This window comes from Ornithorhynchus anatinus, chromosome 6 (genome assembly GCF_004115215.2).
Source record: "Ornithorhynchus anatinus isolate Pmale09 chromosome 6, mOrnAna1.pri.v4, whole genome shotgun sequence".
In the NCBI taxonomy this organism is placed as follows: domain Eukaryota; kingdom Metazoa; phylum Chordata; class Mammalia; order Monotremata; family Ornithorhynchidae; genus Ornithorhynchus; species Ornithorhynchus anatinus.
In genome coordinates this window covers 20,415,847-20,439,549 of record NC_041733.1, presented here as the reverse complement: position 1 = coordinate 20,439,549, position 23,703 = coordinate 20,415,847, and the positions used below count along the sequence as shown (strand labels likewise).

The window sequence follows — 23,703 nt, the reverse complement described above, 5'->3', positions numbered from 1 at the left end:
ACCAATGTGTCGGACAGTGTCGTGGTAGAAGGAGAGTTGACAAATTCCTGGATGAGATATGACACGATCCCTGAATTTCTGAAGGATAATTTTAGAAAACGAGGACCTGAGGCTTGCTCATTATCCATCAATCAAGGGTCTTCATTGAGCGCTTTCTACACGCGGAGCACCGTACTAAGTGTTTGGGAGAGTACCAAACAACAGAATTAGCAGACGTGTTCCCTGCCCATAACGACCTTAAAGTCTAGAGAACAAACTTACAGTCTAAAATCTATCACCAAGCATTAGCACATCTTTCTCCTCTCTGTGCCTGCCTTAGATGCTCACCGCGGAATTGGGAACCGGGGTTTGAATGGGTTTCGCGGCCTAGAGTCCTGGCTGGGAGCTGAGCGGGTCCGAGCGTGTGAATCCCTACTTCTCCGCTAATCCTCGGTCCGGGCCGTGCTTTTCTAGGAAACTGGAGTCCTTGGACCTGTCGTACAATCGCCTGGTTCACGTGCCTTCCTTCCTGCCCCGGGGGCTGAAGCAGCTGACTCTCCACCACAACCGGATCGAGCGCATCCCCGGCTACGTCTTTGCTCACATGAAGCCCGGGCTCGAGTTCCTCCACCTGTCCCACAATAACCTGCGGGATGACGGCATCCACGGCGTGTCCTTCCTGGGGCTTCACTGGTCTCTGGCGGAGCTGCTGCTGGACAACAACGAGTTCCGGGCCATCCCCCGGGGCATCCTGAACCTGAAATCCCTGCAGGTGCTGCGCCTCAGCCACAACAAGATCAGGTATAAAGGATCCGGTTGCTCCCAGAACTGGCACCCTCTGGGCAGCACTCTCTGGCCTCTACCAAAATGGTAGTCCTCTAGGCTGTAAGGGCAGGAATGTGTCAGTTACGTTCTTATATTGTACTCTCCCAAGCGCTTAGTACAGTGCTCTGCACGTAGTAAATGCTCAATAAATACGATTGACTGCCCGAATGACCAGTGCCCCACCTTGACCACGGTTGGTGTCCCTTTTGGGACTCCACAACCTCAGCTTGGCTGAAAGGATGGTCTAGACTTCAACTTGGATTCAACCCTGTCTGGGGACAGGGGGTTGGATTAGATACCTCTGAGCCTTGCGTGGCTCAGTGGAAAGAGCCCGGGCTTGGGAGTCAGAGGTCCTGGGTTCTGATCCCGGCTCCGCCACCTGTCTGCTGCGTGACTCTGGGCAAGTCACTTCACTTTTCGGTGCCTCAGTTCCCTCATCTGGAAAATGGGATGAAGACTGTGAGCCCCACGTGGGACAACCTCATTACCCTGTATCTCCCTCAGCGCTCAGAACAGCGCTTGGCAAATGCCCTCATTATTATTATTATTATTAAACAGGCATCGAGTGTGGAACTGGGAGCAGAACATTCAGAGGAAGGCCCGGAGACGCTCTTCCTTTTTCGGGTTTGAACAGCATTCGTTCATTCAGTCGTATTTACTGAGCGCTTACTATGTGCATTCATCACACAGTCATCCAGAAACAATCATTTGTATTTAATGAGTTCTCACTCTGTACAGAGCACTGTACTGAATGCTTGAGAGAGTACAATAACCTAAGTAAATCCGAACCCCGACCTCGAGGAGCTCACGATTTAGTGCGGGAGGCAGACGTTAAAATAAATTACAGGTAGCGTAGGCAATCAAGTAGGAGGATCTGGTACATAAGGGCTGAGGGGTTGGAGCGAGTCCTCAAATGCTTAGAGGGTAGGACCACGTGTCTAGAGTTGCAGTAGGGAGGGGGAAAACGGAAGGAAGATGAGAAATTAGTCAGGGGAGACAGATGAGAAATTAGTCAGACATGGAGAGGGAGTTCCAAGCAGGAGGGAGGAAGTGAGCAAGATAATAATAATAGTAACGTTGGTATTTGTTAAGCGCTTACTATGTGCAGAGCACTGTTCTAAGCGCTGGGGTAGATACAGGGTAATCAGGTTGTCCCACGTGAGGCTCACAGTCTTCACCCCCATTTTCCAGATGAGGTAACTGAGGCCCAGGGAAGTTAAGTGACTTGCCCACAGTCACACAGCTGCCAAGTGGCAGAGCCGGGATTCAAACCCGTGACCTCTGACTCCCAAGCCCGGGATCCTTCCGCTGAGCCACGCTGCTTCTCTATGAGAGTTGAGAGTGAGGCATACACGTAGAATGCATCAGCACAAGACACTCCGGGCAAAAAAATATCAGTGGCGTCATGAAGAGTTTAAGGTAGATCCATGGATGAGAGGTCCTTGAGTGGGGGGGTGCGGGGAATGAAAGTTAGAGATTTGAGAAGAGTTGGAATGAGAAGGATGGATATCAAGAGAGCAGCTAGCACACTGTTGCTCCGCATGTCCTTAAAAACCAGTGACGGAGCAGGTTGGCCATTTGTTTCACCTTTAGGTGAAACCTCCGGACTTGTGTTTTTAACTGCTTCCCCGCTCCAACTCCTCTCTGCCCTCTGAAGCCAGGGGCCTCTGAGACTCCGCCAACCCCATCTCCAAAATCGAGCCAGTGCTTTTTCCACATCCACCTGGATGAGAGGGTCAAAATGTAATAAAAGGCTCAGAGCTCCTCCACGCCTTCCGAGAAGAACTGCAGGTCAAATTTAGGTTGCTTCTTAATCTGCTCTCTGCTTTGGAATCCTTGGAGACCTTAAAAACCTGCCATAATCCCCAGCACTCCCAGCCTACGGCAGAAAGTCGAACTAATTGGGACGCCATCCAGTTTAGATCATTGGGTTTGGCCGTCCCGTTCAGACACCGAGCCGTTTCTGCCTAGCTAGCCAAGGTTTTTTTAAATCATTATCCCGACTAGACTAGATTTTCCTTCTGGCCCACGGATGAAGATGCTAAATGCGGTGAGCCGGTCCCACCAGAGGGGTGATCTTCTTGATGTCTTTTGATCTGTGGCCAGTTAAACCTGTGCTGGGTTCCCTTCAGTTCTAATCGGGTGAACGGGGTTGGATGGGGCAGTGCCGAGATTGTCCACGCCCAGGGCGCGTGAGAAGACGGCAGCACATCCCGCTTGACTTGCGGTGGGTAGACTTCTGACGTGAGTCAGTCCCGGAGGCACTGCCCATGGGTGATTCAATGGGAGGTGATCCGGGCCGGTCCTGACCCACTGACCCACTTCTCGTTACTGCTGTGGTGCAATCTAGGAATTGAGTGTGAATTGCATCAGATCGTAGGATTAGACTTTTAAAAAGGATTTCCCTGATGGAGAAACGCCGGAAACTTTAACTTGGGAGGCCGTGTGGAGTGACCCCTTCAGATTACCGAGGAATGGGGAGAGGACTACCTCTCCGGATGGTGTAATTACGGTCCTGTGTGAAGGCAGAGGGGTGAATCGGGTGACTTCTGGGAATCCCTTCCAGGCGGGGGATCCTCTAGAATCCTCTGAAGTCTTGAAATGATTCTCCCCAGCCCCTCCAACCATCCGCCTCTCTCCTCTTCCACAGGCACGTCCCTCTTAATTCCATCTGCGACACCCGGGTGGCTGAGGACTCCAATCTGATCTCCATGCACCTGGAGAACAACCTCATTGACCGGCGCCGGATCCCCCCGACGGCCTTCTCCTGCATCAAGGCCTACCACAGCGTGGTCCTCCGGCCCCAGCAGAATGAAGAGGACTACTAGGGAAGACCCCTCTGGGCAACCCCGTAGCAGCCCTCCAGCTCGGCTTTCCCCAGCCTCTCTACCCTGGATTCTGTGCTCCTCACACCGCCTCCCCGGAGCCCTCAACGCCTCCACGGTAGGTCCCGCTGCTTCGTCAACCGGGTGGGCAAAGCGCTTCGCCCCGGAATTCCAAATTCTGCTTTCAGCGACACCTGAAAGGGCACCGCATGTTGGTGCTCGCCGTGGAAGATTTTGGCCGACGGAACCCTTGTTCATTTTTTCCCCTCTAGAGTTACACAAACTGACTACACAGTTTCATCAGGCATCGTAACTTTTGCTCTGGCCCAAAAAATTATTCGCACAGGCTCTGGACGACTCCGACCGGAAGCCAAAAGAGTGGGGTTCTAAACCCGACCTTGCCACGGTCTCTCTCCGTGATCTCGGGCAAGTCCCTTGGCTTCTCTGAGCCTTCATTTCCCAGTATCGGATCAAATGGAGTTAATAACCCCTACCACACAGGGATAATGGCGGGGGCGGGGAACACGATAATTGAAATCAGAGATATGAAACACTTTGAGTTCTTCGGAAGAAAGGTGCTATACCGGTCCAAACTATTACAACTCTCCATTCCTAGGATTAGCGATGGTGGGGATGGAGAAGATCTTTCCAGTTACGTTTCGGTTACGTTTCCCCCTTGCGTAGCCGAAGAGCAGTGCGAGATTGTTTCCCACAGAACGGTCTGAATTTGCAGTGTAAATGTCCCAAGCAGTGGGGCTTCCACCACTTCAAACGTCCAAACAACTATCACTTTAAGAAAAAATGTTTCTCAACAGCCATCCTAAATTTTCCCCTTTGATCTAGACCTCTCCGGCTCTCCGAATCACAGGCAGAGGTGGGAGTGGAAACTTTCTTTTTCTGAAAAACCTGCCCGGCGCTAAAAATCATCCGCACGCTTTCACATCGCTGAGCTTAGTGGAGAGGCCTAAAGATCCTAGATCTGTCTTTCACCCCTCTCTCTCTCCCCACTGATTTCCTCCGATAGTTCTAGCAGTTTACCCTTCCAAGTTGTTTCAGCCCTGTGTACCTTCACGAACTTCCAACCTTTGTTTTTTTAATGGTATTTGTTAAGTGCTTACTATGTGACTGGCACTGTACTAAGTACTGGGGTGCATACAAGAGAAGTGTACAAAGTACTGGGGTGCATAAGAGCAGCAGCGTGGCTCGGTGGAACGAGCCCGGGCTTGGGAGTCAGAGGTCACGGGTTTGAATCCCGGCTCTGCCACTTGGCAGCTGTGTGACTCTGGGCAAGTCACTTCACTTCTCTGTGCCTCAGTTCCTTCATCTGTAAAATGGGGATGAAGACTGTGAGCCTCGCCCGGGACCACCTGAAGACCCTGTATCTCCCCCAGCGCTTAGAACAGTGCTCTGCACCTAGTAAGCGCTTAACAAATACCAACATTATCATTATCATTACAAGCTAATTAGATTGGACACAGTCCATATCCCACATGGGGATCACAGTCTTAATCCCCATTTCACAGATAACAGGCACAGAGAAGTTAAGTGATTGGCCCGACGTCACCCAGCAGGTAAGTGGCAGAACTGGGACTAGAACTCAGGTCCTCCGACTCCCAGGCCTGTGCTCTTTCCATTAGGCCACACTACTTCCCACCCTCTGTGCTGTGGTCCCTGAAATGAAGAAGCAGGAAAGGGGAAAAAGACGGGAAATGCCAAAAGGCTAATGAAGTGCTGCACAGTGCTGCAGTTGAATTGCGGTAGGTACCTAAACTGTTGACTCAGATCAGTGATGCTAGTCTACATGTTGTTTGGCAAATTATTTGTTTAGCTGAAAATGTAGAGGACGAATCCTCCCCCTGTTTTTCCTCAACGTCCTCCAGACCTCGGTCCTTTTCTCCAAAGCAACCTGAATCTCAGTTGTATAATAATAATAATAATGATGATGCTGGTGTTTGTTGAGCGCTTACTATGTTCCAGCTGGGCTGGGCCAACCTAGAAAAGCTACAGGTGGGGCTCTATTGGTGCCCCCAGATTTAACTTCACGAGATGAATCGTCTCCCCGGAAGTTTTTCTTCACCGTGTGTCTGTGTGCTTGTGTGTGTCGGGGGGCGGTGGGGTTGGGGAGGGAGGAGGATGATGATGGTATTTGTTAAGCGCTTACTATGTGCCAGGCACTGTTCTAAACACTGGGGTAGATACAAGGTCATCAGGGTGTCCCACGTGGGGCTGACAGTCTTAATCCCCATTTTACAGATGAGGTAACTGAGGCGCAGAGAAGTGAAGCGATTTGCCCACGGTCACACAGCCGATAAGTGGCGGAGCCGGGATTAGAACCCACGCCTTGGGACTCCCAAGCCCGGGCTCTTTCCACCAAGCCGTGCTTCATTATTCTGTGCCTCAGCTCCCTCGTCTGTAAAACGGAGATTAAGGCTGTGAGCTCTACGTGGGACAGGGACCGTGTCCGACCTGATCCTCTCGTATCCATCCCAGCGCTCAGTACGGTGCCTGGCACAGAGTAAGAGCTTAACAAATACCATTAAAAGAGGTGGGGGAGGGAGAGAGGACCTTCTTAGCTCTAATTCGAGTTTTAGGAAGCTTCGCTTCGTACAGATGGACGGAGAGAATCGACGTGGGGGGGAAGGGGGCCGGGGAGGGAGGGGCAGACTATTTTAGGTGGGGAAATGTGTTGCTCTTCATCAGTTTACACTATGGGCAGATATTATTGGAGTCTTCATCTGCCAAAAGAGAGGGTCCTGCTCAGATGGGTCGGTCCAGTTTGTAATCGCCGCTTGGGAACGTTCTGCCATTTCGGTTATCGATAGTGATTACTTGGGGAGGGGGAGAGATGGAGGGGTCATCGTGACCAGTGTCTCAACGCGACCCCTCCTAGCTCTGCCCCGGGGCGCGTCCCCACGTCGCCGGCCTCCCGCTCTCTCCGTCCTCTCCGCTGCCAGGGAAGCTTTAATGAAATGACTTACTCCGCCCTGAGCCACTGCTGCTGCAAACAAGCTCCAGGTGCTTGGCTCCCGCCAGATTTCAGAATCTGCAGCACATTTAGATTTGGTTACTAGAAAGTGAATATAAAATAAATAAAGGAAAAAATAGCAAGAGGAAAATCTGGAAGATTGGAAATGAGGAACTGTTTATTTCTGGCACAGTGTTGCTCGCAATAAAATTGTAACTTTTTGTTGAAAATAAAGATGCGTCTGTATTTTATTTGTATTTGCTGACTCTTTGGGGATGAGCCTCCCGCATAATCTGTCCAGCTGTTTGCCAGTTTGCAAGGAATTTTTTTCTGTCCTCAGAAGAGAATGAAAGGGCAGAAAACAGAGTTTTTGAAATTATGAAAGGCACATTGAAGAGCTTGTTATCATCAACCAACTCTGGGCCCCCACACGAAGCCCGGGCCTGAGAATTGGCTCTGGGTGGTTTGCAGAGTTTTGACTGCAATCTGGGAGTCCGTACCCTGAAGGAGAGAGAATCAGCATGGCCTAGTGGATAGTGCACAGGCCCGGGAGTCGGAAGGACCTGGGTTCTAATTCTGCTCTGCCACTTGTCTGCTATGTGACCTTGGCAGGTCACTTCACTTCTTTGGGCTTCAGTTCCCTCATCTGTAAAATGGTGATTAAGACGGAGCCCCACGTAGGACAGGGACTGTGTCCGACCCGATTGCCTTGTACGTCCCCCCCTCCCCCCCCGGGACGGTACAGTGCCCGGCACATAGTAGGCGCTTAACAAATGCCACTATTATTAGGAGATTGCAGTCCTAATATAGGTGACAGCATAGATATGATATAAATACATTTAAAATTTACATTAGACCACCATCTGTGGCCTACTGGAAAGAGCCCAGGACCCGGAGTCAGAAGACCTGCGTTCTAGACTCGGCTCTGCCACTTTTCTGCTGTGTGATCTTGGACAAGTCCTTTAACTTCTCTGTGCCTCATGTTCTTTATCTTTACGATGGGAATAAATGCCTTGCTCCTTTTCAGATGGTGTGCCCCAGGTGGAACAGGGAATAGATCCTATCTGGTTATCTTGTAATGATAGCAATTTCGACATTTGTTAAGTGCTTATTAGGGCCAAGCACTGAATTAAGCACTGGGGGTAGATATCTGCCAAGATAATCGGGTCAGACCCAGTCCTTGTCCCATACGGGACTCTCCTTCTAAGCGGGAGAGAGAACAGGAAGGGAATCCCCATTTTACAGATGAGGAAACTGAGTCACTGTGATTTTAAATGAGTTGCCAAGGTCACACAGCAGGCAAGTGGCCGAACCCAGATTGGAACTCGGGTTCTCTGACTCCCGGGCCCGTGCTCTTTCCTTTAGGCCATGCTGCTTCCAGAAAGAGCATGGGCCTCGGAGACAGAGGACCTGGGTTCTAACCCTGATTCTGCTACTTTTCTGCTGTGTGACCTTGGCAACTCATTTAAAATCACTGTGACTCAGTTTCCTCATCTGCAAAATGGGGATGCAATACCCATTCTCCCTCCTACTTAGACCGTGAGCCCCACGTGGGACCTGATTGTCTCGTGCCTACCCCAGCGGTTAGTGCAACGCATGACGCATAGTAAGCACATGTACCGCAGTTGTTGCTCTCACTAGGCCGTGCTCCTCGCCAGGAAAAAGTACCTGCTTAATAAATACGATAATTAATAAATTCCCTCAACGGTCACTCTTACAGAATGGCGAAGATCGGATGGCCAACAGCACTCTCTACCCACCCGTGAGCTTGAGAGGAGTTTTGTCTTTACAGCAGCAACGGAGCCACCGAGAGGAGTCGGGGTCTCTGCCCAGAGAGGGCGATTCGCCCCGGCCCTCCGGCTCTCCTATAATGGGGGTGTCGCTCTCTCTCGGAACTCTGCTCTGCGGAAAACGACGCGCCGAAGCACTCACCTCGGTGTCCGACGCCCAGCCTGCGTATGCGGCTGTCTCTCCCGTCTCCACGTTGGGCCGTGGAGCTGGAAAGGTGTGCGTTAACCGAAGAACGTTCCTTAAACCCGCCGTCGTTCTCTGGAATAAACGAGACTAGCGCGTGAATCTCACTTCTTTTTTTCAAATGTACATTTCTGGACGACGGGGCTGTGTCTTTGAGCTGCACGCCACGATTCCGTCACTCGGTTGTATTTACTGAGCGCTTAATGTGCGCAGAATACTGTACTGAGCGCTCGGGAGGGTACAATACGGCAATAAACAGACACAGTCCGTGCTCTGCTCAGATTTGACTCGATAACGACGGTTATTGTCTTCCCCAAACTGAGCTCTTGCTTGTTTAAAGACAGCAATTTGCAAGTGCACCTGGTGAGGCCACCAGATGTCCTCAACCATGCCGGAATGCAGTTGGCTAAACTCAAGTTCTCGTTCTCTCTCCTCTCCCCCAGACTCTCCTCCCCACGTTGGTCGTTGGCCAGAGTCACCGACCTCAGCCAAGCTGGTTCTCATTTGAAGAAAGGCAAAAACAAAAAGGTTAGATAAACAGCTGGGCCGGCTAAAGGAGCCCATATGGCTCCTGCCGAGCTCAACAAGGCTTCTGGCCTCTGACCTCTCCCCAAACGGGAAGTGCCTTTGTTATTATCAGAGTTGAGCAAAGATTAGAGGGCACGGTGGGGCCACAGCCGAGCTCGGCATTAGCCGTTCCGGGACTCCGATGGTTTCCGCCCGGCGATTCCTTTCAGAAAGCATGGCGGAGCGAGCCGACGTCAGGAGAAATTTCCTCTGCGGTCCAGTCAGGGGGCGTTAGGGAAATGGCAGGGGGTGGTGGAAAAAGAAAAGTAGAAGGAATGAATTTCCAGCTTGAGAACCAAGGAACTCAGGTCGCCTTATTTCCCCACGGGACCGAGCAGAATGAAACAGCTTCTCCCGACATTTCCTCGGAGCCCTCCGGGCCAGTGAACGAGGAAGGAGGCCCCACGAGCTGAGCTTGAGAACTGTACACCGACCTGACAAGCAGAGAAAGGACATTTATCTTGGCCCGGGAGAGGGGGTGGGCGAGGTCTCTGCCCTCCCACGTCATTCCTTGACTTGGCGGGAGGAAGCAGCCGATGTCAAGCCGCGCCTGCTCCTGGGATGGCTGCTCTCGGGACTCCATGGAAACTCAGAGCTAATGGGGAGGCCTCTTCTTCCAACCTTGAATTTCGTTTCTCAATCTCTGTGCCCTTGGAAGAACTAGCAAACCAGTCACTTAACTTCTCTGGGCCTCAGTTCCCTCATCTGTAAAATGGGGTTGAAGACTGGGAGCCCTATGTGGGGCAAGTCATTTAACTTCTCTGGGCCTCAGTTTCCTCTTCTGCTCTCGTCATCTTTCTTACCTTATATCTACCCCAGCGCGTAGAACAGTGCTTGGCACATGGTAAGCACTTAACAAATGCCAACATTATTATGTGGTTAGGTGGTGAAGAAGTGTTGAATATGATAGAGGAATATAAAGTGAGGAGATTAAAAATCGACCAACGAATCAATCGTATTTATTGAGCGCTTACTACATGCAGAGCACCGTACTAACCACCTGGGAGAGTACAACGTAACAGAGTGGGTAGATAGGTTCCCTGCCCACAGTCTAGAGGGGAAGGGAGGCATTAATATAAATAAATTACGGATATGTACGTCAGCGCTGTGGGGCCGAGGGAGGGGTGAATAAAGGGTGCAAATTCGAATGCAAAGGTGATCTAGAAGGGAGTGGGAGGAGTTGGGATTTCAGAAAGCCAGAGAAGATGGGGAGAGGAGTGGTCAGTCAGCTCCGAAGGGTTAGAGTTCCAGGCAACTAGGGGAGTCCTGGTCCCAATAATGGATTACATTTAGACAGTAGCCATCCCTTAAACTCTTTCATTCCCTCAATTACTTTGTATGACATTCATTCCTTTGATTCCTCTAGACTGTAAGCTCGCTGTGGACAGGGAATGAGTTGGTTTATTGTTATTTATTGTCAGAGAAGCAGCGTGGTTCAGTGGAAAGAGCCTGGGCTTGGGAGTCCGAGGTCATGGGTTCGAATTCCGGCTCTGCCACTCGGCAACTGGGTGACCGTGGGCAGGTCACTTCACTTCTCTGGCTCTCAGTTCCCTCATCTGTAAAATGGGGATTATGATTGTGAGCCTCACGTGGGACAACCTCATTACCCTGTATCTCCCCCAGCGCTTAGAACAGTGCTCTGCACATAGTAAGCGCTTAACAAATACCAACATTATTATTATTACATCGTACTCTCCAAAGAGCTTAGTACAGCGCTCGGCACATAGTAAGCGCTCGATCAACACGACTGATTGACTATGGCGGGAATAAGGACGGCCCAGAGTGAGTTCTCCTCTCAGTCCGCAGTTAATTGTTCTCTTCTTGTGGCCACTGAGACGGAGATGCACAGAATAAGTGGGAGAGGAATCAGTTGCATTGGGTTTTTAAGTTTATACAAACAGCCAGAGAAGCAGCCCAGAAGTCCCAGGGAACTGGGTTCTGTTGTCGTTTGACCTCTGACATGCAAAACAGGAAGTGCCCTATCTCCCAAACTGGTCAGCTCGCTGAAAGAATGTGGGAGACGCTTCCAAACCAAACATTGCTCCCCCCACTCCCTTGTTTTTTTCTAAATCCTTCGGAGACTCCGTGTGGTTGGAGGAGGGTGAGGGCGTAAGTCATCAGCTCGCCCACCAACAACTCTCCCCTTTCAGCTGTAAAAATATTTGAGGCAGAAAAATCTTATCATTCTCAGCTTCTCTGCCATGAGCCTACAGTTGGGACAGACTCCAGCGGGGCCAAGTGGGATTAGGGCCATCTCTGCAAGCGGCGGAAATGATGCAAAGAAGGCTCCTTCTCAGCAGAGGCCGGGGGGCTAGGTGCCCCCCGGAGCCTTAGAAGCCCAGGGGTTTGAAGTGAGCTGTGCCTGTCCCCGCCTCTGGCCTCTCCGGGCTGGTCCACTTCTGGTTTGCCTGGAAGAGTGGATGCGAAGAGGATGTTTGTCTGACAGAGCGCCACAATCTCATACCCCGACCTAAGGGAAGATCAGCCTAGCCTCGGGGTAAGGACGCGGGCCAGGGAGTCAGCAGATCTGGGTTCTAATCCTAGCTTGGCCACTCGTTTGCTCTGTGTCGTTGGGGCAAGTCATTTAACCTCTCTGGGCCTCCGTTTCCTCATCTGTAAAATGGGGATTAAATAGCCGTTCTTCCTTCCGTTTATAGCGTGAGCCCCGTGAGGACAGTGTGTGTCTGATTAGATTCGCTTTATTTCAGCACTCAGCACAGGGCTCGGCACACAGTAAGGGTTTAACAAATGCCCCAGTTATTATTACTAGAACCCAGTAACTCACAGTCCCCTCTCTCTGGCTTTTTTAATCCTTGCCTCTCTAGGAGCAGCAGGAGTGGCACTGGCTGTATGGAATGGACTGTGGGCAATAACTCGCCACCGAAACAGTGGGTCTGGCCACTTCTGGCCTCACTCTGTGGACTGGGTTAGCCCTGAGAGCTGTGTCTGGCCGGAGGAGCCTGGTTGGTCTGGGTTTGGGTTCGCTCTAGGGTGGGCCCGGGGGCCTCGGAGTCGGGTTCTTATGTGTGCCCAAGCTTCAGGTTTGTTCAGAAATACACGCGGTTCCCTTTAGGGCTCCGTACACTGGAGATGAGGTGGAGTCAGGCTAGAGCACCTGGGGCCGCCCCGGTCTGGAACAGTTAGGGAAATCCAGCTCCTTCAGAACCTGACTTCTGAGTCCACCCTCTATATGGGGGACAAGAAGCCTCACATTTCCCGTTTGCCTCACTACTTTCTCTTCTTTGACTTTGTACATTTTCCCATCATAAAATAATGGCATTTATTAAGTGTTTACTATTTTCCAAGCACTGTTTTGGGGTAGTTACGAGGTCATCTGGTTGTCTAATCCGGCTTTCCCATGTGGGGCTCGCGGTCTTAATCCCCATTTGCCAGATGAGGTAATTGAGGCATAGAGAAGTTAAGTGACTTGCCCAAGGTCACACAGCAGACAAGTGGCGGAGCTGGGATTAGAACCCACGTCCTCTGACTCCCAGGCCCCTGCTCTATCCATTACGCCGTGCTGTGTTTTGTGTACACGAGAAGCTGCGTGGCTCAGTGGAAAGAGCCAGGGCTTGGGAGTCAGAGGAGACGAGTTCTAATCCTGGCTCCGCCGTTTATCAGCTGTGTGACCTTGGGCAAGTCACTTGACTTCTCTGTGCCTCATTTCCTTCATCTGTAAAATGGGGATTCAGACTGTGAGCCCCACGTAGGACAACCTGATTACTCTGTATCTACCCCAGCGCTTAGAACGGTGCTTGGCACATAGTAAGCACTGAACAAATACCAACATTATCATTCTTATTTGGGGGCCAGAGTCATCCCCCCTCCCCGGCACCCCACCAGGTGCAGACCACCTTCTAGGCATAGACTACAGCAGAATAACTCTTTCTACCTCAGGGGCCGGTATTTGGAGGGTGTTGTAAACAAAGCAGAGATTGCCAAGTGTCACTGAGTCCAGAACATGATGGAGCCTCCTCCTCCTCCTCCTCCTCCTCCGCTCAGAGGGTCTGATTACATCTCCAGATCCCCCTGGATCTCTCCGTTCTGGCCGTCAGATCGGAAGCTTTCCCGGGACGGTCGGTCCTCGTGGCCTTGATTTTGGGATCCAGGTGTCCCAGTTCTTTCTTGGAATAACGAGAGGTGAGAACCGAGGGGGAATGGCCACCAGAGGACTTTTCTGCTATTTGTGAGATCCTCACCTCATAATAATAACTGTGGCATTTTTAAGCTCTTACTACGTGTCAATGCTGTAGTAAGCACTGGGGAAGATAAACAATAATCAGGTCAGACGTAGTCCCCGTCCCTCATGGGGCTCAGTGGGAGAGAGAACAGATGCTGAATCCCCACTTTGCAGAAGAGGAAACTGAGGCAGAGAAAAGTGAAAAGACTTGCCTACGGTTACACAGCAGGCAGAAGGCAGAGCGGGGATCAGAACCCCATCCCTCTGAATCCCCAACCTGGGCTCTTCCCACTAGGCCACACTTTTTCTCAGAACACAGCCTGGTCAGTGAGTCCTAGTTAGCGGCTGCCTTTCTCCATTGGTTTCTGCTGCCTTAGGGCAAGAAGGATGGTGGTGAGGCGGGTGTTGAGGGAGCAGGGCAGGGAGGTTCAGCAGCTAGTTCTTCCAGATAAAGCTGGACTAGTTGAATGTAGGAGTGGAAATGTCCCCTCAAGTGATCTGCAAGAGGAAGTGGCAAGCTAGCAAGCAGGGGAAGGTCCTAAGATATCCCTAAGCTTTCTCGCCCCAATCCCATTAAGGCTCATTTCTTTCTCTTTTTCATAAATGAAGGGAGGGAGCAGCTGGACAGGTCTGAAGCAATTACAGAGCATCTGCGGGAAGCCAAGCATTTTCCCGGTCAATCTGTCAAAGTGTTCCAGAGAGCATGGATCAGCAAGACACCCCTGCACCCTGCCTCCATCCCGTGGCCCCTTTTCCTGAGAATTCTCAGTCTGGGAAGCGACATGGCCTCGTGGAAAGATCTCCGGCCCGGGAGTCAGAGGCCCCAAGTTCGAACAGTGCTTGGCTCATAGTAAGCGCTTGACGAATACCATTATCATTATTATTATTATTAATCCCGGCTCCGCTACGAGCCTGCCGTATGACCTCGGGCGAGTCGCTTAACTTTTCTGTGCCTCAGTTCCCTCATCTGCAAAATGGACATTCAATACCCGTTCTACCGCCTACTTAGAATGTGAGCCCCCTACGGGACCTGATGATCTCGTATCTACTCCTGCACTTAGAACAGTGCTTGGCACGTAGTGAGGGCTTAAGAGATATCATCATTATTACTGGTTGAAAGCTCGGGAAGTGAGTGGTCCCATTCTCGCTTTGCTTTACGTCTGTTAGGTTGAGCCGACTCTCCCACTTGCTCTGTTCTCTTCCCCGCTCCCCTCTAATTCCTCCTACCGTTGTACTGTTTAGGGATGTCCTCAGTGTTCTCCCTGTCTTATCCCTTTCCTCGACTCCACCCCCAATTCACCAGAGAGAGGGAAATCAGTGCCAGCATCGACCTGTCAAGATTCTGGCCTGCATCCAAGCTCAGAAATAGCAGAATTAGGTTACCTTCAAATTGCCTGTTGAAGCAAATGGCAAGGCCCTCAGGAAGCTCTCTCCTGTTAGACTTCTCCCAGCTACGTCACTGCTGGCAGCTCTCCCTCTTTGGATTTCCTGTGAGATTCTCCCAGGTTTTTCATTTTTTACGTTTTTTTAAAGTACTTTCTACGTGCCGGGCACTGGGGTGGATACTAGCTAGTTAGGTTGGACACAGTCCCTCTCCCACAAAGGGCCCACAGTCTTTATCCCCATTTTACAGATGAGGGAACTGGGGCACAGAGAAGTGAAGTGACTTGGCCAAGGTCACCGAGCAGACGAGGGGCAGAGCCGGGATTAGAACCCAGGACCTTCTGACTCCCAGGCTCGTGTTCTTTCCACTAGACCACACTGCTTCTCTAGGAGGTGAGCCCTCACGGGAGGTGTAACAAAGAGTCAGGGCTGAAAGGGGTTAAAAGACATTCCGGCCGAACCCCAGAACTATCCCGCCTTTAATCTGGGTTCTTCCCAGGGACGGCCCTCGAACCCATCTGCGCTCGTCTCTAACAGCTTCTCCTGAAAATAAGCAGAAACCTATGGCTGTGAGGCAGCTCGCTCCTGCCTCAGAAGTCTTTCGATTTACAAACTTTTCTGGTCGTGAGCTGATTTGGGATGTGACCCAGATCTCGACACTCCGGATAGAACCCGCATCTAACCGGCTCTGATCTTCCCACGTTGATCGGCCTCCGTCCTCTTTGACGTGTCGTGTGAGTTCAGCGGCAGTAGCGGAGATCGACCTCCCGCCGGGCCTGGCCGGAACTCGGCCGGTCGGAGCGTGGTGCCGCTGGCTCCCCGACGTCCGCACTGCTACGACTCTCCAATCCAGGCCAGGGGCTTCTGGAAAAGATCCCTGCAAGTCTTGTGGGGGCGGGAAGGAGGAGGAGGGGTCGAGTTGTGGAATGGAAAAATGTTCTTCTCCCAGAATTCAGAGGCGAAGTCTCTCGGAGGAGACTTGGATGGGAATGGTCGGCCCTGGCTGCACCTGTGAAGATTTGCCCCAGAATTTTCACAGAGCTCATTTAAATCGGGAGATCGTGTGTGTTTGTGTTAGCTAAGTTGGATTCTAGTTACTGAGCAGCCCGTTGGCTGGACTGCCTTCCTTCTGGTCCGGTCTCCATACTGGTTGCTCTCATCCGAACCAATGAACATCCCAGGCCCACGACAGAGAAAACCCTTGATGCTGGGGATGGATGCACAGGCGGGCGGGTCTCGCCGGCCAGAGAAGGGGTTCCGGGTATTCAAAGCATTTTCCTTCACTGTTCACCGGCCTACTCTCTGCTGATCTCATTTGCTATGAACCACTGGGCTTGTGAGTCCCAGCGGTCTGTACTTGGAAAGAAAGTCTCTAGGGAAACCAAGTGTTCTAGGAAGAACTGATTTAGCACTAATGCATTTTTACTCATTCGCAGCACTTACGGCTGTGTATATTCAATTATTTATTCATCTAGTCCCTGTGTCTCCTTCCTCCCGCCCCAACTGTTCGAAAATAATTTCTGTCTGCCTCTCCCCTCCATTAGATTGTCAGCCACTCGAGGCTACACTCCTCCTGGCACTTAGCACAGTCCTCTGTATTAAGTAGGTACCCTTGGCTGATTGATTGCTTTATAGGATCAGGATCGTGTCCAGTTCTCCAAGATCAGTTACAGACATGCATGTCTGGGAACTGGTAATGCTCAATAAATCGTAACTAGCGTGCGTAGATCAGCTAGCGTTTCCAGGGAGCGAACGGCGACCTAATATTTCTACTCCGAAAACTCCCGGAGTGGAACAGCTTGTTGAGCAGGGTCTCCGGTAGACACACAGGCATTTGTTGATGATGAATATTAGTTCAGAAGGAAGTCTAGATGAGCCAGAAAAATGGCTGAGGAATAGTCTTTAAGCATCTACCTTGTTCCTCCATGGTCCGTCTTCCTCTTTAAGCAACAAGAGAGCAAGTTGGATTGGAGCAGAACCCTGTTTCCTAAAGGGGAGCCCGGCAAGAAAAAATGATATCTCTGCCTCTCTGCATTAGTGGAGCTAGGAAAGCAGGGGACAGGAATCGTAACTCTCACTTAGACACTGCCTTGCAGCAGGATTCCAGATCGTATCCTGAGCTACTCTTACGTTATAGGAAAAACATGTATAGCTCTGCTGGACTGCAGCTGTAAAAATACTGAAACACACCCTGTGGGTGTAAATGTTGACCAACGCTTGCTTCAGTTTTCCTTCCATCAGGCTGGACTATCCTCCATCTCTCCCTTCCATTTCCACCCTCTTTCTGTTTCCCCCCTTTCTCCCTCTCTCCCCTTTCCCTCCCTCCCTCCTTCGGATGTTTTCGCCGACCAGGAGGCTGGGAAAAATTCACGACCCCTCCTGTTCTCTGTTACATCATGCCATTATGCTCGGGTCCACGCGGGGAGGTGAGGTTACACCCAGTGCTCCATATAATGCTGTTATATTAAACTTTCTAAAGGTGGGGGCTTTCAAATTTTTAGTCACCTCCTTCCCTCCTACTTAGATTATAGACAATCTTAGGCTGTGGGACAGGGACGGTGTCTGACTTGATTAACTTATATCTTCCCCAGGTCTTAGAAGAGTTCTTCTGTTGGTAAGTGCCTTACAAATTCCTTAAAAGAAAATCACCACCAGCCCCTGTTCCTCTGCAGCTGTGTCCCTGATGGGGTGTCCTGAAGTAACTGCTTTCCTCACTTTCTGTCTGCAGTAGACTCTGCCTCTCTTTCTTCCTTTCCTCACTCCTCCTTCCCAAAACAACATATTGATGCTATCAGAGCATGTCTGGGTATGTAGGGACCGGGGGAAAGAGTGCAGGCTGGCTCAGTCAATTAACGAAATAATCAGGGGTTTTTACTGAGCATCTACTGACCGCAAATCACCGTGCTAAGAACTTGGGAGAGTAGATCAGAAAGAAGACAAGCATCCCCTGCCTTCAAGGAACTTAGACTGTAATAGGGGAGACAAGAGGGAAGAATTATTTATAAATTGTGGGGACAGGAGGAAGGTATCACAGCAAGGAATAGTAAGAGTAATAACAATAAATGTGGTCTTTGTTAAGTGCTTACTGTAGGTCAAGCACTGTGCTAAGTAGTGGGGCAGATGGGGCTCGCAGTCTAAACAGGAAGGAGAACAGGTATTGAATGACGATTTTACGGACGAGGAAACGGAGACGCTGAGAAATGAAGTGACTTACTCAAGATCGCCCCGCAGGCGAAGGACAGAGTCAAGATTAGAATTCCGGTCATCCGCTTCCCAGGCCCATGCTCTTTCCTTCGGACCACACTGCTTCTCAAATAAATTAAAATAAAACTTAAATTAAAGTTAAAGCTATGTTAAAATTAAAATTAAATGAATACAAATTACAGTTGGGGAAATGGCAGAGTGAAAGGTTACGTACATAAATCCTGTGAGGCCGAGGTTGGATGGAATATCAAGGGCTTCAGGGGTACAGCTCTGAGTGCATAGGTGTTCTGGGGGGTGGGGCAATTAGGGGAAAGGAGACTAAGGCACAGAGAAGGTAGATGATCTGTTTCAGGGCACACAGCACGTCAGTGATGGACTCATAACTGGTACCCAGCTTCTTCCACCCTGCCCTGAATCCACAGGCTCCCTGGGCCAGGCAGCTTCCTCTTTCTAGTGACACTCCTGGTTGCATTTCAACCTAAGCTAACGAGCAGCTCAAGTGTGGAATTGCTCTAGTCTTAGCAGCCAGGCCGATCCAGTACGGGCGACGGGATCGGCTTTCCTGGAACCCGTTGGGATATTCTCGGATAATGGATAGAACAGTGTTAAACAAGAACAAGAAAACTTGCCCAAATGCAAGTACCTGGTGTTAAACCTGAATAACTCCTTGCCAGACTCCTGTGGCCTTAAAAGGGGGGAAAAAAAAAGATGAGCGATTCGAAAATGACATTGCCCAAATGATGAGCTTTTTTGGACTTTCTCTGGAAGACATAATAATACGGTGTATTTCAGACTCTGCAGGAGCTAGTGTTTTCCAAAATGCCGCATGTTTTGAGCATTTGTGACTTGTAATTTAAAATCAGAAGGTGGGCTCAGTGCACAGTGATCTATGTATATAGCCGAGTACTGTACATATTTATATTTAGGTATAAAATGATCCGCAATGCTGGGCAGCAAGGCGTTTTCTATTTGGAGTCAGTAAAAGATGTGTTCTGTGTTCACCACAGGAGGATGGCTCTGATTAATTGTTATTTCTTTTTGAAGTCACTTTAGACCCTGGTCATCTTCCAAGAAGCCTGAAAGAAAGACACCAGGAGCTGAATTAATGTGTGCACGTATGAGAACCAAGCCCTTTTTTCCCACAGGAGAAATCTATGCGTGGAGATTTCCTCTTCTCTAGTTTTGCTCTTTTTCACCCCTGCTCCCTTCAGTAGGAGAATTGGTATTCATTAAGCATCCACTGAGTACCCCTCAGATACCCAGAAGGACTTTGTTGCCCAAATGATTTCTCTCTAGCCACTCTGAGGGCCTGCTCTCCTTCTGTCAATTCTTTACCTGTCCTGCTTTTCCCTTCCTGCCGAAAATCAAGCTTCCATCTCTTTCCTTCAAAGTTGTCAACTCCTCTGCCCCTCTGTTGTGACAGGCAATTTTCCCTGGGTCAGGAAAGACATCCCAAATGGCCAGTGAAAGTTGGCCATCTCATTTCTCTTTCATCCCCGTTTCTCTCCAGCTGCCACAGGACGTGGGTTCTAATCCCGGCTCTGCCGATTCCCTGGTGTGTCACCTTGGGCAAGCCACTTAACTTCTCTGGGCTTCAGTTACCTCATCTGTAAAATGGGGATTAAGACCGTGAGCCCCACTTGGGACAAGTTGATTTCTTTGTATCTACTCCGCGGTTAGAACAGTGCTTGGCACATAGTAAGCATTTAACAAATGTCATAATTATTATTTTATTCTCTCATTCTCAGAGTCCCTAGTGCTTGAATGAATTCATTCAGCTCCCAAAAGGAGTAGGTTTTACTTTGGAGGAAGTTGACACACTGTCCTGAAATAAGAGCTCATAGTGGCCCTAACCAATGGGCTGACCATCCGCCAGAGGGAGGCTCCTTCTTTCTGTGAGATGAAAATCAATAAAATACAAAGCCACAGGTCAGTCAGTCAGTCAGTCTATTTATTGAGTGCTTACTGAGTGCAGACCACTGTATTAAGCGCTTGGGAGAGTACGATATGGCTGTTCCAAAAAAGATTGGTAACCTAGTGTTTCATTAATGTTTCCCTGAGAATTTAGCAATATCCAAACTGTTGCTTTGCCCACTGCTTGGGGCAATAAGCATTCAGTAACTCCCATTGATCAGTTGATTGATTGATCGTTGCCCATAGAGGATTGGGAGCAGAACCTAGTCTAAAGGGGCAGGAAAGCAGGAAAGTGTCCTCCCCTAATCAATCAATCAATCAGTGGTATTTATTGAGCACTTACTCTGTGCAGAGCACTATACTAAGCACTTGGGAGAGTGCAATACAACAGAATGAGCAGGCATGTTCTCTGCCCATAACTATCTTACAGGCTAGAGGGGGAGACAAACATTAACTGAATGTCTTGAACAACAGCACCTAATTACTAAGTCACTGAGCCTGAAAACTGCACATACTGCTTCTACTGTATTGAGGGGCCAAATTCTAGATTCCCCGACCTTCGCCGCGAGCCAAATTTTTCCTAGTGAGGTCCCCGAGGGGCCATCCAAAGCATCTATTATTATTATTTTTATCAACTTCTTTGTGCACCTGTCAGAGCAAGAAACCCTACCCACCTCTCCCCCAACAGTGGATGGGGTGTCCGCTGAACCGCTATTTACCAGGCAGCCGTTAAGGACTGGTTTGATGAGAACCACTCAGAGGTCAAAGCCACTTAGAGAAAAAGCAAGCGATGCATCTAGTGAGCCTTGCTGTTCCTCAGAGACCTAACAAAAGGGCTACCTAGAGCAGATCAAGCTAAGGAATGTGTGTGACCCACAAACGGTGGGTGGGCTGGTAGTTTCCATGGCCCTCAGGATCCCTAGCCCAACACTGCTTTGGGTGTGGAATTGGTTCCACCCTCATACCGATATAAGAAATGCCATCACTGGGTCACACTAATAAATCCATGGTATTTATTGAGCGCTTCCTAAGCACTTGGGAGAGTGCCACAGAGTTGGTAATAATAATAACTATTATGATATTTGTTAGACTCTTACTACGTATCACACATTGTACGAAGCGCTGGGGTGGATACAAGCAAATTGGGTTGAACACGGCCCCTGTCCCATGTGGGGCTCACAATCTCATTCCTCATCTGGGAACGTGTCTACACGTCTAGGTGAACATGAGAAGCAGCATGGCATAGTGGATAGAGCACGGGCCTGGCAGTCAGAAGGACGTGTGTTCTAATCCCGGCTCTGCCACTTGTCTGCTGAGTGACCTTGGGCAAGTCACTTCAATTCACTGTACTTCAGTTACTTCATCTATAAAATTATCATTATTAATTATTATGGTACTTGTTAAGCACCTCTCATCTCCCACTCCCTCTGCGTCACCCCGACCTGCTCCCTTCGCTCTTCTCCACTCCCAGCCCCACAGCACTTATATACATATCCGTAATTTTATTTATTTCTGTTGATGTCTTTTTCCCTCCCTCTAGACTTTAAGCTCGTTGTGGGCAGGGAATGTCATTGTTTACTGTTGTATTGTACTTTCCCAAGCACTAGTACAGTGTTCTGCACACGGTAAGCATTCAATAAATAAGATTGAATGAATGAACAATCAATCGGTCAATCAATGATATTTATTGAACGTTTTCTGTGTGCAGAGCACTGCACTTAGTGCTTGGGAAGATTGGCGATGATGATGATGAGAATGATAATGATGTTTCCCCTTCTAGAGTGTAAGCTACTTGTGGGCAAGGGCCCTGTCTTACCAACTTTATTGTACTGTAATAATAATAATAATAATGTTGGTATTTGTTAAGCGCTTACTATGTGCCGAGCACTGTTCTAAGCGCTGGGGTAGACATAGGGGAATCAGGTTGTCCCACGTGGGGCTCACGGTCTTAATCCCCATTTTACAGATGAGGGAACTGAGGCACAGAGAAGTTAAGTGACTTGCCCACAGTCACACAGCCGACAAGTGGCAGAGCTGTACTTTCCCAAGCGCTTAGTAATAGGGCTCTGCACACGGTAGCCACTCAATAAATATAATGAATTGATTGACTGATGAATTTTCTCAGAGGGAGATGGTAATAAAGCCTGAATTCTCCTGCAGTTGCATACCGGGAAGATGGGTGAGATTATGACAGTCCGAAGCCTGGAGCAGCCCCACGGAAAATAAGAAGCACGCGAACTTTGCATAACTCTGGGCCACTTTGGTCCCCGTGGAAGAGATTCACATCTCCAGACATGCATGTCTCACCCTATTGCTTTTTGCCAAATGTGTTTTCTGATTCGTTTGGATGAAGGGTCCCGGTTTCTGAGCCAGATGACCCTTGCAATATGAGATTCCTCGGCTCAGTGTGGGTCAGCACAGATGACATGGAAAGGATGAAGTGGGCCAATAAACAACCATCTGACCCCGTGGAAGGAGAAGAGCCCGGGGCGAAGCCGGATTCTTCGCGTCGATTTTGGAGAGGAGACAGGATGCCAGATTTTCACAATTAAAAGCCACTGGGAATTCAGCATTTCCCATCAAGCCCGAGGAGGAATGGTGCCAAGGAATGTAGCATGATGGCGATTGTTTCCATGCCAGTCTAGCGGGGGCTCGGCCCATAGAGAGACCCTCAAGGCCGGCCTCCGGAGATAGCTCCCCCTTCCCTGTTACTGTCATTGTTCCCCTAGAGAAAAATGTGGTTGTCAACGTTTTAAATGACTTGGTGGATTGGAAGGGGAGACTAGGAAAGGGCTGATTCTGGACCACAGGGGTTCCGAGGCTATTTTCTCGCCAGTCGAACTCAAATTCTGAGAGGTGGTAGCTTACTTTAATCAGGGAATGCACATGTGTCTGAGTTGAAGAGGTAGGGCCCGAGTCCTGAGGAAGGATGGGAGCTCTTTCTCCTAGCTAGAGGGCACTGGAAAAGGCATTGTGATTGGCCTCTGCGATGGAGGAGACATGGATAATTACATGGCTGGCCAGTCCAGTGGAAAAGCCAGAAGCTAAAATTACAAGTGGCACTTATTTCCAAGACACAAAGGAGCATGGGATTTCGATCCAGAGTATTCCACATCAAGACCGCTTTAAAGCCTTCACTAATCTGCTGGAATTCTTTGGAGGGGGTCAGCAAAAATGTGGATAGAGGGAAACCAGTGGACATAAAAAATTGAGATCTTCAAAAGACCTCTGACAAGGTTCTATGCCAAGGGCTCTAAACTAAATTCCGAGTAATCTAGGAACCGGAGAGAATATTCTGTCACGGATAAAAAAACGTCTACGAAATAGGAAACGAAGGAGAGGTATAGATGGCCACTTTCCAGAATGAAAACTGTAGATAATGGAATCCCCAGCGGGACAGTTTTGTATAACACATTCATAAATAACGGGACTGGCAGGGAACTGGCCCTAGCCCAGGGCCAAGGTTCAGGCTACCTTCCTGCCACTGCGAAGCCATCGTAAGGGGCTCAAGGGCAGCCGTGGCCACGGCAGCAAGGGGACACGGCGCAGAACCACCTCCAACCTGGGATTTTGAGAAGCAGCATGGTGAAGTGGGTGGAATCAGGTCATGGGTTCTAATCCCAGCTCCACCACTTGTCTGTTATGTTGTTTTAGGCAAGTCGCTTCACTTCCTTGGTGCCTTTTTATGTTCCCTCATCTGTGAAAGGGAGATTGAGACCGGGACCCCCATGTGGGACAGGGGCTGTGTCCAAGTCGATTGGCTTGTATCCTCCCCAGTGCTTAATACAGTGCCTGGCACAGAGTGAGTGCTTAACAAATGCCACAATTATTATAATTTTCCTGAACCCCCCTGCAGGGGAGAGAACCATCTCATTTCTACAGCAGCC

At 49.8% G+C, this 23,703-nt stretch overlaps 1 protein-coding gene across 2 annotated transcripts in view; it reads left to right on the top strand.

Annotated features, from left to right (window-relative positions):
- The window catches only part of LOC100079856 (extracellular matrix protein 2), a 47,657-nt gene extending 38,783 nt beyond the window's left edge, over positions 1–8,874 (top strand). Inside the window, exons 8-10 of one of the 2 annotated variants that reach the window (XR_005660136.1) lie at positions 454–780; positions 3,455–3,747; positions 8,315–8,874. Coding sequence is in view for 1 of the 2 variants with exons in the window: in XM_039912429.1 (XP_039768363.1) it covers positions 454–780; positions 3,455–3,632 (505 nt within the window). In the remaining variant the exon portion in view is untranslated. Of the gene's footprint in view, positions 1–453; positions 781–3,454; positions 4,788–8,314 lie in introns of those variants that run through there. The other variant, XM_039912429.1, reaches the window with a different exon arrangement.
- Positions 8,875–23,703: the final 14,829 nt, after the last annotated feature.